The 18,382-nt window shown below is 41.4% G+C and overlaps 1 protein-coding gene across 2 annotated transcripts in view; it reads right to left on the minus strand.

Moving 5' to 3' along the window:
• LOC149231052 (2-oxoglutarate and iron-dependent oxygenase domain-containing protein CP2-like) overlaps nucleotides 1-15,997 on the minus strand; it is a 172,399-nt gene extending 156,402 nt beyond the window's left edge. Inside the window, exons 1-2 of one of the 2 annotated variants that reach the window (XM_089379104.1) lie at nucleotides 15,733-15,997; nucleotides 15,194-15,515 (exon numbers count right to left, since the gene is read on the minus strand). In XM_089379104.1, coding sequence (XP_089235230.1) covers nucleotides 15,194-15,508 — 315 coding nt within the window. In that variant the 5' untranslated portion in view covers nucleotides 15,509-15,515; nucleotides 15,733-15,997. The remainder of the gene's footprint in view (nucleotides 1-15,193; nucleotides 15,516-15,732) is intronic. The other variant, XM_089379103.1, reaches the window with a different exon arrangement.
• Between the last annotated feature and the right edge of the window lie 2,385 nt (nucleotides 15,998-18,382).

Here is an 18,382-nt window from a genome sequence, read left to right on the forward strand (position 1 = left end):
CCACAGAGACACACGAGGAGGTACATGGCACTTATGACTAAGGCGATAAACGCGGATCATAGGAGCATGGTTGGAAGGAACAAGTCTTCAAATCAGATTCTGTAGTAGGAAGCACGAAAGTCTTATAGTCCAGAGGGAGCAGCTGTAGTAGGAAGCACGGAAGTCTTATAGTTCAGAGGGAGCAGCTACAATAGCGGATAACATGGTGGTGTTGAAGACAGATCAAGGTGGACGAGGTTCTTCCAAAATTACCTTCCTCGCTAAGAGGGAGTGTCGAAAATGTAGCAAACAAGGTCTTTTGGCTTGTGCCTTAGTTAGTGAAGGCCTCGAATTGTCCTCATGAGTTAGACTTCAGTTAGGATGAGTTATTTCCAATTTACTAGAATAATCATCAAGCTAGCATGTGCAGAGTTGGAGCTTCGGTTAAAGAGGAGTCTTCATCAGTTTGACTATAGGACGAGGTGGCAATTAGAAGTTCAGTTAGAGCAAGTTAGTCTTCAGTATTGATTAAAGGAAGGGCGAGTGAAGAACTTCAGTGTTGATTGGACTCTAGAGAGAGAGAGTGTTGCTCTCAGTTAACTCGTCAATCAGAACTCGAGTTCTAAGTTTGTATTGGGCCTCCTTACATGTTCGAATTGGGTCTATAAAGAGGAGGACGAAGGCACAAGGTTTGTGTGACAAGATTGCTCACAAGTTTGTGAGAGGGGCCTTGATTGTGGAGAGCGCAAGAATTGTTTCCTAACAAATAAGAGGAACAAGTGCACAAGGATTTAGGAGTTGGTTGTGCGCAGAGAATAGGAGTTGGGTCCTACAGAATAAAAGGCAGAAAGTGCGGTAACAAATAGGGCACAAGTGTGCTAGAAAATAGGGCTTGAAGTCTGCAAAGGAATAGGAAAAGTGCGCAAGGATTTAGGGCCGCAAGTGCGCAAGGAATGAGGAACAAAATTAAGCAAGGAAGCAAGGTTTGTAGAGCAAGTCAAGGAGGTAGCAAAGGATTAGATGCGAGTTAGAGGGCCGAGATCAAGCAGTGATAAAGGAAGGCCAAGATCAACTATATCAGTTGAGCTTTATTGAGAGAAGCAGAAAGCTTTCTCAAAGAAACAGATTGCTTTGTAATAGATTCAATTGCTCCAAGAACAATCAATAAAATACCACATGAAGCAAGTTGGTTTTCCCTGTTGGGTTTCCTGAGAAAAATAAGTGTGTTAATTGTGTGATGTGTTTTTATCTCTGTGTTTTTATTCTGCAGTTTATCAATTGTTAAGAAACTTTGTATCTCGATGAAGGTAAACTAGATTTCAGTTTTCAGTTATTCATCTAAGTAGTTGTAGAGTTTCATGGAAATTTAACAGAGAGATTAATCAACTGCAAAATCCAAGAAGCATCTAAAAACCAACCTCATGCCCGACCTGGAGAAGGATCTAAAGCAAGAGCCTCCAAGGAGCAAAGTGCGAGATATGGACAACTCTCTCTCCCGATGGTGGCGAAAAGGGTGGACGTTGAACTCTGGCTAGATGATGGGCTATGAAATTGTCTGCCTACATCTAATGATCCGCCTAAGAAGCAAGGTTTGTACTCTCTCTAGCCTACACTACACTATCTGCAACAAGCTCGATCCCCAGATATCTAAGCCATAAGGAACTGTGGGGCTAATACATTGCCTCCATGAGGTAGAGTTTAGTCTAAATGTCCTAAAATTGCCCTTGAAAGCACTACCTCTCGATGAGATCTAGGGAACCATACCCTTTACCAGGCCAAGGCTAGAGGGCCTACTGCAAACCAAAGCAAGGTCCTGTGAACTATATGTTGAGAAATCTAGGGCATCATAAATTAGGTGATTTCTCTTGACTAGTAACTCTTGTGAGTGCCTTTTACTTCATTAGATTAGGATCTTCTTTTTCAAACAGCTACCAATGCATGAACATAAATAGACAAGAGACACAGGATGTAGGTTATCTGCCAGGGCCAAAACCTCTCACTCTTTGGGAGGAAAACCAGCACAAATTCTTCTTATAGAGATTCCAATTGACAAATACCATGACCAAGACACTTGACCTATTAGCCACTCCAAGACCAAGACACTAGCTCTCTTCACAGTCTTCTGCTCTTTTCTTCTTCTTGACTCCTCTTTCGCTTTGACCTTCTTAGCACCGAGACATAGTTACAATGATAGTATTAAAGCGAACTGAGATCATCTCCTATCTAAGTGTAGCAACAAACTGTGGACACACTTGAGATGGCACCAAAACATATCACTGTAATGTCACCAAAATGTCATCACTGTAGCAGCACCAAGGCTGAGATAGCAACGAATCTGTGAAGACCGGACCTAATTACACTTTTCAACACTATACTCCCAAGTATAAGTTGTGGTAATCTCAATATTAGTCCATCAATAATAGAAATGTAAGTCTATAAGAGAGCTCTTCGACGCACTGAAGATCAAAACCTTGGTTTTAACCAGGTTGACTATCAAATGTCGAAGGTCGCAAAAAACTAGCTAGAGCATCAATTTGTCTTTGTAGTCCCTTGGAGATAAAAGCCAACAAGACCAAGTCATTGACGAATAGAGCATCAATCTGTCTTTGTAGGCCCTCGGGTGTCGAAGCCAACAAGACCAAGTCATTGACGAATAGAGCATCAATCTATCTCTATAGGCCCTCAGGAATAGAGGCCAACAAGAACAAGTCATTAACAAATAGAAGGAAATCAACACCTAATGTAGATGATAGTCATCCCCCTCTTAAATATGCTCATGGAGGAAAGACTCTAACTCATCGATATGTATCACAACGTGGATCGGTGAGAGAGGCACCCTTGTTTCACCACGATGGTACTCTAGATGAAGTCAAAAAGGGGCTATGTTCCATCTTAAGGTGTGCCAAGACAAATTCATAGTCTCGTGATAGCTGCCAGCCAGATCTCATAACTTCCAATGTCCTAGAGTCTCTAGAATAATGCCTTCCTCAAAAATTGTGTCAAATGCTTTTTGGAAGTCTACAAAGCAATTGTAAACCTTTGAAGAGCGATGACGAGCCTCCTTAATGATGGCTTGGGTGTGAAGATGTGATCAATCGTTTGGTACTTAGGACAAAAACCAGCCCGTCCTCTAGCCTTAAATAATGACTCTCCAACTCTTCCAAAAGCCGCCATTGTAGGATTGTGGTGTAAAGCTTGGATAATATATGACCCACCATGACAGTCCAGTAGTTGTTTAGATCAAAACTGCTCCCTAATTTGTGGATTGAATGAATAATGTGTTTGGTCCAAAAGGGGGGAACCCTAAACATTACACCTTGTTGATAAATCAACGATATGGAAATCAGGGGAATGGACCATAGTTGCAGGAATCGCCCCCCCCCCGGATCCTAAGCCGGAATCGCGTCCCGTACGGAAGCGTTCCGGAACCTCCAGGCGAAGCGCAATTCCGGTTTTCATGAAGCGCGATTCCGGTTTTTTAAAACGATTCCTGGAAATTGGGTTGCGTTGCCCCGGATCCGCACTTCGGAGGGCGCTTCGGGCATCCGGAAGCGCCACGCTTCGGGCCCGGAAGCGCACGCTTCCCGAGCGCTTCGGAGCGCTTCCGGAAATTTCCGCGCGGGCAGCCAATGAAACTTAAATTTTTTTTAATTTCTTTTAAAAGTTAACTTAACTTAGCATGAGGGGGTGGGTTAGGGTGAGTTTAGGGTGAGTTTAGGTGAGGAATGAAAAGCATAAAGCTCCCATTCATTCCTCATTTTCTCACTTTGAGTTTATGAGAGTTGGAGAAGAGAAGAGAAGAGAGGAAAGGAGAGGAGAAGAGAGGAGAGCTTGGAGGAGTGAAGAAGGAGGAGCTAGGTGAAGGAGGAGGAGCTTGGAGCAAGAGCTTGGAGGACTTCATCTACAAGAGCTAAAGAGGTAAGTTCAAACCCCAAACTCCCTTGTTTTTTTGAAAAAAAAATTGTATTTTTCTCCTCCCTCTCCTACTCTTTCCCATTGTTTCTACTTGCTCCTTTATTTACAGGTTGTCCACCACCTATATCCATATTCCAAGATGGTGTTCTTTTGGCTTCTATGTATCATTCCACTCTTGGTTTTGATGATGGCAAGGGTGAGGAATAGAGGGGAAGAGGAAGGGGATGAACTTGGTCCTAATAGTAGTGACCCAATGTATGATGAGGAGGAAGGGTTTGAAGAGGAAGGGGATGAACTTGAAGGGGACACTGAAGCACAAGATGGGAAAGGTACATCAACACCCTTGTGGAACTATGTGACCAAACTTGATGGGGGAAAGGGTGGTGGATCTTACAAATTTGTGTGCCCTCATGGTTGTCATGGAGGAAAACCATATACGGGTTCATATACCCGTCTGAGGAGGCATCTTTGTGGGGTGCTGGACAGTGATGAAAAAAAGGGTTCTGTGGGGGTAAAAATTTGCCCAAACATTTCAACTGAAGAAAGAAGAAAATACATCCAAATAGAGATGGCTGCACAACAAAAAAACAAGAAACAAAAAACTCATTATGAATCAAGTGCAACCTCTAAATTTGGTAGTTGCCCATCTCCTCATGGTACTTCTGCAACCTCTGGAGGTAGAAGAACAATAGGGGATTTCCTTAATGTTGCTGGGAGGGATGATGTGGATGGAAAGATAGTCCGTTTTCTTTGTGCTTGCGGTGTACCATTCAATGTGCTTCGCTCTCCCTATTGGCATGACATGGTAAAGGCCATCAATGAAGCCCCAAAAGGATACAAGGCCCCCAACTATGAGAAAGCTAGAACAGTGTTATTAGAAAGAGAAAAAGCTAAGGTTCAAAGAGCTTTGACACGTTTTACACATGAGTGGGTGGATTCTGGGGTATCCATTGTATCAGATGGGTGGACAAATATTAGAAACCAACATTTGATAAATGTTCTTGGTGTTTCTTCTAGTGGTGCAGTATTTATTGCATGTCATGACTCCTCCTCCATCAGTGCAACTGCACAAAACATTGCAGATCTCCTATTGAAATCAATCAAAGATGTTGGTCCGAATAATGTGGTTCAAGTGATCACAGATAATGCAGCAAATTGTAAGGCAGCAGGAAAAATTATTGAGCGTACTCATCCACACATCTTTTGGTCTGGGTGCCTGGTTCACACATTGAACCTTTTGATGCATGATATTGTGAAACACAAAGATTGTGGGTGGATTGCTGAGGTTTACAGGAAAGGGAAGCAGCTCATTAAATTCATCACAGGGCATACAAGGGTAAACTACTTCTATGGCACTTACTCCAAGTTGCAATTGCTTAAAATTGCAAAGACAAGATTTGCTAGTTATTACCTCACCTTTAGGCGGCTAGTGAGGGTGAGACAAGCTTTACCTAATCTGGTGTGTGCTGATTCATGGGATGAAATTAACACTGACTCAGATGGTGCTAATGCAGTCAAGGACATTGTTCTTGACAGTTACTTTTGGTCACAGGTTAAATATGTTTTGCAATTCACCAAACCAATTTATTACATGATCAAGTTTGCAGATTCAGATCGACCAGTAATTGGGGAGGTGTATGAGCAAATGGATAGCATGTTGGGGCAGATTAAAGACATTGTTGAGCCTAGAGATACCACCTTGTACAATTATATTCGTGTAAAGGTGCAAAACCAATGGGAAATGCTAAATATTCCATTGCATGCATTAGCATATGTTTTGACACCTAAATACTATCATCCATCATGGCTTTCAACACCAGCACCTGGGGGGGGAAGCAGGAAAAAACCACACCAAGATAAAGAGGTTCACGAAAAATATATGGCTGCATTGAGTAAATTAATCCCTGATGAGGAGGAGGCTGCATTGGTACGGAGACAGGTGAGCAACTATACGCTCAACACTGGTCCATTTGGGAGCATGCATGCAATTCAAGATCGAGAGACTTTTTCTGCTCTTGAGTGGTGGAACATGCATGGAGGGGGTACTCCACTTCTACAGAGTTTGGCATTGCGGGTGCTATCACAGGTGGTAAACACTTCTTCTACAGAGAGGTGTTGGAGCTCTTATTCTTTCATCCACAGTGTTAAAAGGAACAGGTTGAATTTAGACCGGGCAGAGAGCTTGGTTTATGTTCATTACAACTTGCGATTGTTGTCCCATTACTGTGAAGATGCAAAGTCTAATAAAGACTTGTTGATTTGGGACAAGAATCCAGAGGAGCCCAATTTGGAGGATGGAGTGTTGCGACTAGAGCAATTAGAGGATGCTCTTATCCAGGTATGTCCATTGTGGTATGAATTTTCCAATTTTCCCTTATAAAGCATTTCTCTAATTCATGTTTTTTATTTTTTTGTTAACTAGTGTTTTTTTTTTTTGCATGAATTTTTTGAGCGATTCTAGGATGATGATGACCGTGTTGATATGCCACCACCCCCACCCCCATCTGGTCCCTTGGTTCCTAGGTTCCATGGTTCAACACCAACAGCAGGGGGTTCTTCTTCATCAATTTCAGTGCCACGACTTACACAGGGACCATCTTCTTCATTGCCACCACGTGGAGGCCCGCCATCACGTTCTATTCGTGGTGGAAGGAGGAGAGATTAGTAGATATATTCACAATCTACTACTTTTTGTCATAGATTACTCATTAGACTTGTAGACTTGTGAATTTGAATTTTGAACCTTTTTGGCTTGGCGGTGACCAAGTGACATATTTTGTAAACATTATTATTTGAATTTTGGACATGACAAATGTTGACAGTTGCTCACTTGCTAGATAAATCATAATATGCTCTATGTTTTATGTTTTATAATATGCTTAAATGTTTTATGTTTTATAATATGCTTAAAAATTTGATGTATGTTTGTAATAGCTAGAATATAGATGATTGTTGTACATACTAGTAACTACAATGGAATCATGGATGCCATATCTATCTTGATTTATGCAAAAATATGCATGTTTTCATGTCTTCTACAATTAATTTGGTATTTGGGATGTTTGTTTTGAGTATAAATGCAAAAAAATATAAAAAAAATATATATATAGCAGACGCTTCGCTTCCTAGATTTTTGGAAAATGACGCTTCCGCGGACGCTTCGCTTCCTAGATTTTTGGAAAATGACGCTTCCGCGCTCCCGCTTCCGCTTCGTGCAACATTGGAATGGACTCCATGATTAAGGAATTCGGCATCAAGTCTTTCCTTATTAGCTACTCTATTAGTACACATCATGTAGAAAATATTATGATTTGCACCCTTGACCCCGTTTACAATTTTGCATATGTTTGTTTAGGGCCAACCCACATCTTTTGTCATGTTGATATCAATTCTACATGCATTTATTGCAAACATAAAGAGTGCATCTACACTTTTTCACTTTCTTAACAACTGATAATTAATGCAAAATTAATGCAAGCATTCATCAAATAAGAGACACTTATTTTTGGTCAATCTAACCCTAGAAAAACCCCACTGCCTCTTGGGGAAAAACAGTCTTCTAAAGGAAGGATTTATTTTGATTTTAAAGGAAATTTTACAACAAGAATTCCAAACTTATCTCATTCCCTGAAGTAGCATCTCAGACATCTTCATTCAGCTAAGTTGTGGACTGATATTAATTTCCCACAATCTGCTCTCATCTAGCTGTAGATTTTCCCTCTTCTCAGCTCCTTAAATACTGGGAATTTACACCACAAAACAGTCACTATAGCAACCTTAAAAACTCTATTTTCTTCAACTCAAAGTGTGCCCACAAATCTCAGGTAATTTCTCTCACAACCAAGCAACTCCGTGCACAAAAATGGAGGCCCAAAAATCTCGCTCCACTAGCCCGAAATTTTCGTTGGGTTGTTCCAGAAATCTCAAAACTCGTAAAGGTATGTGGCTGAGGTAATACGCTACCCCTAACTGATATTTTGGCTCAAAAATGACCCATGACTTGAGTGTTGAAGCTAACAGAGGCTACCTCCCAGTGATTCGAATCCCTTTCTAGACTTGAACTCAACCCTGATATTAAATTCAAACTATTGTAGATGAACTCTTGGTCTCTATTGTAAATTTTTCTTCCTGCAAAAATGTTGCCTCCTTGTTTTCTCCTCTCTTCTCTTCTCCTCATGCTCTCCCAAGTGTGAAGCGAGAAGAATCAGATCCCTTTTCCCTATTTTGTCTCCTTGGAAAATACTGAATCCTTAAGCCTAGGATACAATGATTGAGATTTAATCTCCAAATCTCAAGATGTGTGGTTGAGATCAACTCTCTCAAATGACTCCCCTCACACATTGGCCCCTTTTTCAAGTTGTGTACCTTTTTCTATTTTTCTCATAAAGTGATTTTTCAACTCACTTTAATATTAGAAAAGTACACTTAGTACTTTACAAATAAAGTCACTTTATAAAGTACAAGTGACTTTAATATTAGAAAAAAGTACATGGTACAACACTTCTAAGTACCTTTTCCACCCATGACATTAATATAACTCATAAATGTCACCAAGACAAAAGTTATTAATGTGTTCACTAGGCTAAAGGGGATAAATGCCTAGTAGCACCTCTCCTTGATACTATTTCCAACACTCCCTGTTACCGAGGAAGGTGTTGCTCACCACTCCCTTCCTATCTCTGAAGAAAACATGCTTGCCTCTTAGCAAAGACTTGGTGAGAATATTTGCTACTTGCTCATCAGTGAATATATACTCCAACTTCACTGCTCCTCGTTGAACCTAGTCTCTGATGAAGTGGTATATGATCTCTATATGCTTTGACCAATTGTGAAATACTAGATTCTCATAGAGTTTAATACAACTTTGGTTATCACAATAAATCGTAGTTGGTCTCAACATCTGACCAAATAATCCATGAAGCATCTTGTGAAGCCATATGCCTCGCACCTTGCCTAACTAGTTGCCATATACTCTGCCTCTACATTGCTCAATGCCACTGACTTATGTTTCCTGCTGAAATATGACACAATTGTTGAGCCCAATGAGAAACAACATCCAGAAGTACTCTTCCGGTCACTGACACTGCCAGCCCAATCTAAGTTTGTGCAACCAATCAATCTGACTCCATCACATCTGACATAGTCCAAACCATGATCCACTATGCCCTGTAAGTACCTCAACACATGTTTTGCAACCACCCAGTGTACTCTCCTGGGCTCCATCATAAACTGACTCAATGTGTTGACTACAAAACAAATATCCAATCTAGTGTTGACCAGATACATCAATGAACCAATCAGCTGATGATACAAAGTGGGATCCACCAACTCGAAATCAACATCATGCAGCGTTTTCCAGTTGGTGATCATAGGAGTAGCCATAGGCTTGCAACCATCCATACAGGATCTCCTCGAGATATCTACTACATACCTGCCCTTACCCACAAAGATGTGTCCATCCTCCTGCCAAACCTCCAACCCCAAAAAAGTAATGCATCAGCCCCATATCAGTCATATCAAACTTTGAAGCAAGATCTCTCTTCCAATGTTGGATGAGACTTTCCTCCCTTGTAATAAATAATCCAGCCACAATGAGTGGATCATCACCTACCAGGATAAAGTATAAGTTCGGATCTACATCACTCTTCTTGAACCCCATCTACCGCAAGTAGGCATCTATCCTCGTGTACCATGCCCTCGGTTCCTGCTTCAATTCATACAAAGCTTTCTTCAGCCTACAAACATGAGACTCCCTCCCATGCAACTCAAAGCCCTTAGGCTGCTCAATGTACACCTCCTCCTGTATAACACCATTGAGAAAGGTGGTCTTCACATCCATCTGGTGAATCCTCCATCCCATTTCAGCAGCTACAGATATCACTACTCTAATGGAAGTATAACGAGCAACTGGTGCAAACGTTTCCTCATAGTCAACTCCCTCTACTTATGAGAACCCTCGTGCCACAAACCGAGCTTTGAACTTCTCCACGCTGCCATCCGCAGCATGTTTGATCTTGTAGAGACACCTGGAAGTCACAACTAACTTCCCATCAAGACGTGGCATTGCCTCCTAGACATCATTCTTCATGATGGAGGCATACTCCTACGTTATGGCATACCTCCAGAACTGTTCTCTAGTAGCCTCCTCAAAACTAGTTAGCTCTGTCTCCACAACATCTGCTGCAAAGCCACCCAACCTCTCTGGTGGTTTGCTCTCTCTCACTGACCACTTGGGTCTCCCCACTGCCTCCTAAGCCTCCATTAGGGTGTCCCAGAGCCATCTTAGCTTCCTCTTCCCTATAGTAGTTTGTTGTGGTGGTATGGGAAAATCCTCAACTGGTGCCTCTCCTCCAAGCGAGGAAGGCTCTGAAATAACCAAAGGAGATCCTGAACTCTGAGATATTGTGCCTGATGAACCTGCACCAAGTGATCTTGTACTAGGCGAAACTGTGCCCTGTGAACCTGTCACCCCTGAAGAAGGTGAACCTCCTGATCTTGATGTACCACCTGATGCACCTGAAACCTGTGGTGTGGCCCCCCAGTGAGGAACCTGTTGCTCTACCTGATCAATCTACCGAGACCTCCTCAAAGCCCTCTCCTCCTCAAATGTCACATCCCTCCTCAAGACAATCTTCCTCTGTGCAAGAAGATATATACGGTAGGCTCTACTAGTCTCACTATAACCCACTAGGATACCCCTCTCTGCAGTGGGTTCCAACTTCGTCCTCTTCTCCTCATGGACGTGTGAATATGTAAGGCACCCAAATATCCTAATGTGCCCAACTTCTGACTTCTTGCTGGTATACACCTCCTTAGGAGTCTTGCTCCTCGAGACTCTATGTGGTCTCCTGTTCTACAAATAAACAGCAGTGTTACATGCCTCAGCCCACAAAAAGAAAGGCAAACTCTGATCATGCAACATAGCTCTAGTTGCACCCACAATGGTCTTATTCTTCCTCTCTGCCACCCCATTTTGCTGAGGGTTATAAGGCACAATGAGCTCCCTCTTGATGCCAACACTCCCACAAAAATCCCTCATCTCCGCAGAAGTATACTCATCCCCATTGTTTGATCTCAACACTTTGATCTTCCTCCCTATCTCATTCTCCACAAGAACCTTAAATTGTTGGAATCTCCAAAAGAACCCATTCTTGGTCTTTAGGAAGTAAATCCAGGTCCTCCTGGAGTGGTCATCAATGAATGTCACATAGTACTCATATCCACTCAATGAAACATGGGACATAGGACCACATACGTCAAAATGAATCAAGTCAAGGATACCTGCAACTCTGTTGTCACTGCTCTGGAAAGGTGTCTTGGTGTACTTTCCCAGAGCACACATCTTGATGCTTTGTGCTGAAGTTAGGTAACCTTGTAACCATCTCCATCAACATTCTAAAAGCTCCATGGCGCAAGTGGGCCATCCTCCTGTGCCACAGCTCACATAACTCACTGCTACTGGTCTGCACTACCATAGCTCTAAGAGGTTGAAATAAAAGTTTGTATAGTCTCCCATTGCGAACTCCAATCACACGAGAAGACTTTATAGTTGATACTAGATCCCTTGGGTTATATCAACACTTGTCCCTTCTAGAACAGTACCTCATGCCCCCCTGTCCTGCAAGCTAAAGACTGATATCAAACTCTTCTTCAACCCTGGAACATAAAGAACATTTGTCACCTTCAGAGGAGGTGATGACTCCCTCTGAAATGAAATTGTCTCCATACCTACCGCCTTGACTTTGGAGTTGTCGCCAAGCATAACCTCCAAAAGGCTCGTGAAGTGCTCTCTAACTCCGATCATATGGCAAGATGCTCCACTATCTATGAACCAAGCAAGGGAAGATGTGACATGAGTGGCTAAACTCACCACCAAAGCACACTATGAATCAAACATAGCCGCAAAATCATCCACATCTGCTGAAGCTGCAACTCCCTATTTCTTCTTACCCTTCTTGTTGGGACACTGAACAGCATAGTGACCCATCTTCCCACAAGCAAAACATTTCACTTTGCTCATGTCCTTCTCCTTAGCCTTTTGTTTACCCTTCTCCTGCTTTGCTCCACTAGAAGACTCTCCTGCTTTGCTCCACTAAAAGACCCCTTCTTGATCGTCTTGCCCTTTGTCGCAATTGCAACATTCTCCTCTTCACCTCCCCCACCACTCTTGTTGCTACCCCTCACACTCCTCCTGGATGTAATCATCCCACATCCTCCTCCAACCAAGAAAGTGCTCTTTGGCCACCAAGTCATGGATAAAACCATCCCACTTCTCGATGAACCCATCTAAGGCAATCCTAACCAACTGCTCCTCTGGAACAGCCTCTCCAATGGCAACTAACTCATCCTTCACCTATGAGACTCTGGTGAGGAAAGAAGTGACACTGTTAGTCTTGGTCATCTTGGTGTTGTGTAGTTTTTGTCTCAACACCATCTTCATGTTCTCATTAGAACTCAGTGCAAAGAGACCAAGGACTCCCACGTCTAATATGCATATCTCATCCCTGAAACATGAGGGAACAAATGGTCCTTGATGGCATCTAGAAGGATCCTCTTTGCCTTCACATTCTTCTAGTTGAACCCTACCAATCGCGCTGGATCAGTGGGTGCTTGCACGGTTGCTTCAACAACATCCCACACTTCCACCTCCTCTAGTAAAAGCATAATCCTCTCCTTCCATGGGCCAAAATTTTCAGCCCTCATCAATTTGTCCTCTACTCTCAACCTAGTAGCCATGACCCCACAACCAACGGAATGAAGCAAATCTAGAAGCTAGAACCTTCCTCCCTTTGAATTGCTAAAGTCTTTGGGTTTTTGGCAAACTTTCAAAGGTATTGGTTCACTGTTTGAAGACTTTAGATGCTTGTTGCCCTCTTTATCAGCTGACTGATATTGAAAATTTAAGCCTCAACTTGGCTCAACTCAGCTCCGATACCATGTAGAAAAAATTATGATCTTTGCACCCTTGACCCCATTTACAATTTTGCATATGTTTGTTTAGGCCCAACCCACATGTTTTGTCATGCGGATATAAATTCTACATGCATTTATTGCAAACATAAAGAGTGCATCTACACTTTTTCACTTTCTTAACAGTTGATGATTAATGCAAGCATTCATCAAATGAGAGACACTTATTTTTGGTCAATCTAACTCTAAAAAAACCCTGCTGCCTCTTGGGAAAACCCAGTCTTCTAAAGGGAGGCTTTATTTTACTTTTAAAGGAAAATTTACAACAAGAATTCCAAACATATTTCATTCCCTGAAGTAGCATATCAAAGGTCTTCATTCAGCTGAGTTGTGGACTGATATTAATTTTTCACAGTCTGTTATCCTCTAGTTGTAGATTTGCCCTTTCCTCAGCTCCTTAGATACTGGGAATTTACACCACAAAACAGTCATTATAGCAGCCTTTGAAACTCTATTTTCTTCAACTCAAAGTGTGCCCAGAAATCTCAGGTAATTTCTCTCCCAACCAAGCAGCTCCATGCACAAAAATGGAGGCCCTAAATTCTCGCTCCACTAGCCCGAAATTCTCACTGGCCTATTCCAGAAATCTCAGAACTCGTGAAGGTAAGTGGTTGAGGTAATACGCTAGCCCTAACTAATATTTTGGCTCGGAAATGACCCATTACTTGAGTGTTGAAGCTAACAGAGACTGCCTCCCAATGATTCGAATCCTTTTCCAAACTTGAACTCGGCCCTGATATTAAATTCTAACTGCCATAGATAAAATCTTCGTCTCTACTGTAAAGTTTCTCCTACAAAAATGTTGTCTCCTTGTTTTCTCCTCTCTTCTCTTCTCCTCATGTTCGCTCAAGTGTAAAGTGATGAATGAGATCCCTTTTCCCTCTTTTGTCTCCTTGGAAAAGATTGAATCCCTAAATCTAGGATCCAATGGTTGAGAATTAATCTTCAAATCTCAAGATGTGTGGTTGAGATCAACTCTCTCACATGACCCCCCTCACACATTGGCCACATTATTTAAAAGTCTCCTAGTACCTTTTTCAAGTTGTGTCTTTTTTCTATTTTTTTCATAAAGTGATTTTTCAATTCACTTTAATATTAAAAAAGTACACTTAATACTTTACACATAAATTCACTTTATAAAATACAAGTGACTTTAATATTAAAAAAGTACATGGTACAGCGCTTCTAAGTACCTTTTTCACCCATGACATTAATATAACTCATAAATGTCACCAAGACAAAAATTATTAATGTGTTCACTAGGCTAAAAGGGATAAATGCCTAGTAACACCTCTCCTTGGTACTATTTCCAACACATAACTCTAACTGCTCTCTTAATGTCCCACTTAGAGAAGAGATCACAAGCAACAGGTGAGAGGAGACACAAGTGGGAGGTTGTCTAGGAATATCATAAAGAAGGTGGTGTGGGAGAAATAAAACATTGATCATAAGCAAGGTCCAAGCATATTAGGCTTGTGCAAAAAAAGTAACTAAAGGATATCCAAAAGCAAGAATAAACCAAGCAATAGTGTCATGGGATTCCATGAGACAACATCATACTACCCATGCCACTCCCCCCCCCCCTCAAACAACATCATACAAATGCCCCACCCCTCGACGTAAAAGCAGTTATTTGTCCACCGTAGCTTATGCAAATGCAAGAAAAAGAACACAAGAATCAAGATAGTTGGTGACTTAAAGCCAATGAGGAGAAGATCATAGGCACAGCCAACGTCTTGGCAAAGTTGGAGAGTAAGAGTATGACTCAGACTCAGCAAAACCTGGTTGATTTGAATGGCCCTTATATTTAGCTTTTCTCTTTAGAGTGATGCCCGATGAGTTTTAAGCTCAATCTTAGATTCAAATTGTCAACCATAAAAAACTTGGCAACTCAAATCTTTTGCAAGTAAACTCACATTAACCAAGTTTGACTTCCTAGTGGAGGAACCAAGTTTGACTTCCCAATGGTGAACTCAATTGAGGCACCAAACCAGGCACGACTTGTGAGTTCAAGTTAAACGCAAGGAGACCTGCTACTATGAGTAAAACTAATTCTCTAATATTATCCATTACTCTCTTGAGCTCTCACAGTTTGTCCAGTGACGTAATTTGGTGTTGTAATTCGTGATTCATGTCTATCCTTGTATATGGGATCTTTAACAAGTTGAAACTCATGTCTATCCTTCTGTATGGGATATTTAGCATCTCCCGCCAAGCATTTTGACCCAAGTTTCAATCTGTTGTCATTAATAGAATCCGAACTAACATTTGTTATAGAACTTCCAAATTTGACCAGAACATTGTATTTTGAAGTTTGCATTTTACTTACCCGATTTCGCTCCCCTCGCGGCAAATAATTACCCAAAATCTTGCTCATATGATGAAATTTGACATCCCGCGAAGCGCTCAGTATGTCCAGAGGAAGGAACCGTTCTAGAGCACTGAAGACGGAAGGATGATAATCCGTCCGGACATCTTCGTAGCTTTCTGACCTATGATCCATGCTCGGTTCTCTCCGAAGCCTTACAACGGAGCCCTTAACCTCTCTATCGCCTTCATTCGAGGGCTGAGGGGGTTTATATGAAGCCGATCCATTTGCATTCTGCAAGCTTGGCCTCTTCTTCGTTTCTGGTGTCATGGTCATTCTAACTCTGAAACATCAAATTAAGCAATTGAGATAATTTGATCCAATACGCTTCGAGAACATTCAGAAACATTCCAGAGTTGCAATGATTATGTAAGAAAAGCAGTACATTGTTTCCAATCCATCTCGGGATTCAAGCATTCTGCACTACAGATTTAACAAAGGGAAAATTTCATGCAATCAGCAGATTTCGAGCCAAAATCATGCAATCTGGATGAACTTACTGTGCGTCTCTTCTTGTCCTGCACCAATTCTGGGGTCTCAGGGACAGATGAGCACAAGAAACGATAGGGCATTACATATATTGCGAACCGGAAGAATTTCCACGTAGTGTTACAGTGCAAACCGCATGCTCCCCGACGTTTGCTATCATTATCCAAAGGTTTAAATTCCTTTCATTCGGACATTTTCACGTCTCCTGCATCATTAGGGTTTGAAAGTGTTAGGGTTTTTATGCTGAGGCCAAAAATCTCTACATCGTACAAGGGGCAAAATTTAATTACTTTAAGTGCTCATGGGGTGGCGTCTTTGGTACACACGGGCGAGTCAATCTCGAGGCGACGCGTTTATGCGAGGGCACTCATTGGCAAGTTTACGAAAAATCAGTAAACTACATTTAGATTTGATAAAAATATGACATTATGTAATTCTAAAGTATTTTGTGTTATTTTTTGCGTTATATTTTGTTAAACACATGAATGTTAAATAGAGTTTGTTTGGGTTACTAACTAGATTATCTTTTCAGTGAACTTTGATGCAGTTTGTTAAGGGTTATTCAACTGTTTTAAAGTTTTTTGTATTTAGGTTTTTGTGATTTATAATAAATTAAACAAAAATTTTCAGTAGAAATCATATAGGAGAAATTTTTGGTCACAAACCAACAAGTGTGATTTATAATAAATTAAACAAAAAAATTCCGTAGAAATCATATAAGAGAAATTTTTTGTCACGAACTAACAAGTGTGATGGTGATCTATAATAAACTAACAGAAGTTTTTTGGTAAAAATTACATAAGAGAAATTTTTGGCCAAAGCGTTTCTAACCAAAGTGTGATGGTGATCTATAATAAACTAAGCAAAGTTTTTCGGTAAAAATCACATAAGAGAGATTTTTGGCCAACGCATTTCGAACCAACAAGTGTGATTCATCATCAGAACCAGATTTTAAAATTAACAATTGAGGTACAATGAATAAATGTATGGCTAGGTTCCTCTCTCCAAAGCCCTCGTTGGAAAACCCTCGAGCTCTTAGTTCTTTGTCTTTTTCAGAGAGGCATAACTCCTTTCAACACAGAGGCATTAGATCTCCTAGGTTAACCTAAATGAGCCCATGGTTGAATAACCTAAATTTATAATCGATAAAATTCATAGCATGGTCCCTTTGTGTATTAATGATCTAGTTTTGTGTAAGGCCTTAAAGAATGTGGAAAAAGTGTGCTTGGTCTATAGAATCCCTTTTTGAAGTATAATCTTGTTGTTCATTATTATAAATGGTTAAGTGGGTTTAATAATTTATTTTAAGCTCAATACAATTTAGAGGATTTAGGGTTAACATATAGTTTTATTAGCTTAAGGCAACAGAATGCACATGTGCAAGTAAAAGACATTTTTTACTTAATTACTGGTTGATAATGGTCTTGATTTAAAGAAAACCTTCACATTTGTATTCGACACAAGGAAAAGCTTGTGACACTTGGCCTTGATATAAGGAAAAGTTGTTGACACTTGAAAGAGTCTTAATTATTTCTTCTTACTTACCTCTCCCCCCTCTAACTCCATCTCTCCTTACCTCCCTCTCCCCACTCTCTCACAACCTCTCTCTCTCTCTCTCTCTCTCTCTCTCTCTCTCAACCCACTAACTCTGTTACTATATCCTTCCCTCTCTCCTCTCTCCTTCTCTCCCCATTCCCTCTCTCCTCTCTCCTTCTCTCCCCATTCCCTCTCTCTCTCCACCTTTAGCTCTATAATTATTTCTTCTTACCTCCCTCTCTCCTCTCTCCTTCTCTCCCCATTCCCCTCCCTCTCTCTCCACCTTTAGCTCTATAATTATTTCTTCTTACCTCCCTCTCTCCCCCTCAACTCCATCTCTCTTTACCTCCCTCTCTCCACTCTCTCACATCCTCTCTCTCTCTCTCTCTTCACCCACCAACTCTATTACTATATCCTTCCCTCTCTTCTCTCTCCTTCTCTGCCCCATTCTCTCCATCTCTCTTTCTATTACTATATCCTTCCCTCTCCTCTCTCCTTCTCTCCCCATTCTCTCCATCTCTCCTTCTATTACTACATCCTTCCCTCTCTCCTCTCTCCTTCTCTCCCCCATTCTCTCCATCTCTCCTTCTTTGTCTCTTTATCTCACCCCCAAACATACACACTCTCTCTCCATCTCTCCTTCTGTTACTATATCCTTCCCTCTCTCCTCTCTCCTTCTCTCTCCATTCTCTCCATCTCTCCTTCTGTTACTATATCCTTCCCACTCTCCTTCTCTCCCCCATTCCCTCCATCTCTCCTTCTTGTCTCTTTATCTCACCCCCAAACATACACTCTCTCTCCATCTCCCCCTTGTGACTCCCTCTCTCTCTCCACTTCTCACTCTCTATGTATTTCTTCTTCCCTCCCTCTCTCCTCCTCTCTCTCAAGTCTGCTCTATCATACTTCCTTTCTCTCCCTTTCTCTCCTACCTCCCTCTCTCTTCCCCCGTCTCTCTCTCGCACTCTCTCTCAAATAAAGATGGCACATGGTATTGACCCATGGTATTGAGAATCAATGGTACTGGGCGTTCTACAACCCAGTATGGGGTAGGCCTCACATAAACATGTAAATGTAAATGTAAACATTTAACATGTAATGTTTAACATTTAACATTTAACATTTTTA

This window comes from Pinus tabuliformis, chromosome J (assembly GCF_031772625.1).
Source record: "Pinus tabuliformis cultivar Carrire ecotype Pingquan chromosome J, CPIR1, whole genome shotgun sequence".
NCBI lineage: Eukaryota > Viridiplantae > Streptophyta > Pinopsida > Pinales > Pinaceae > Pinus > Pinus tabuliformis.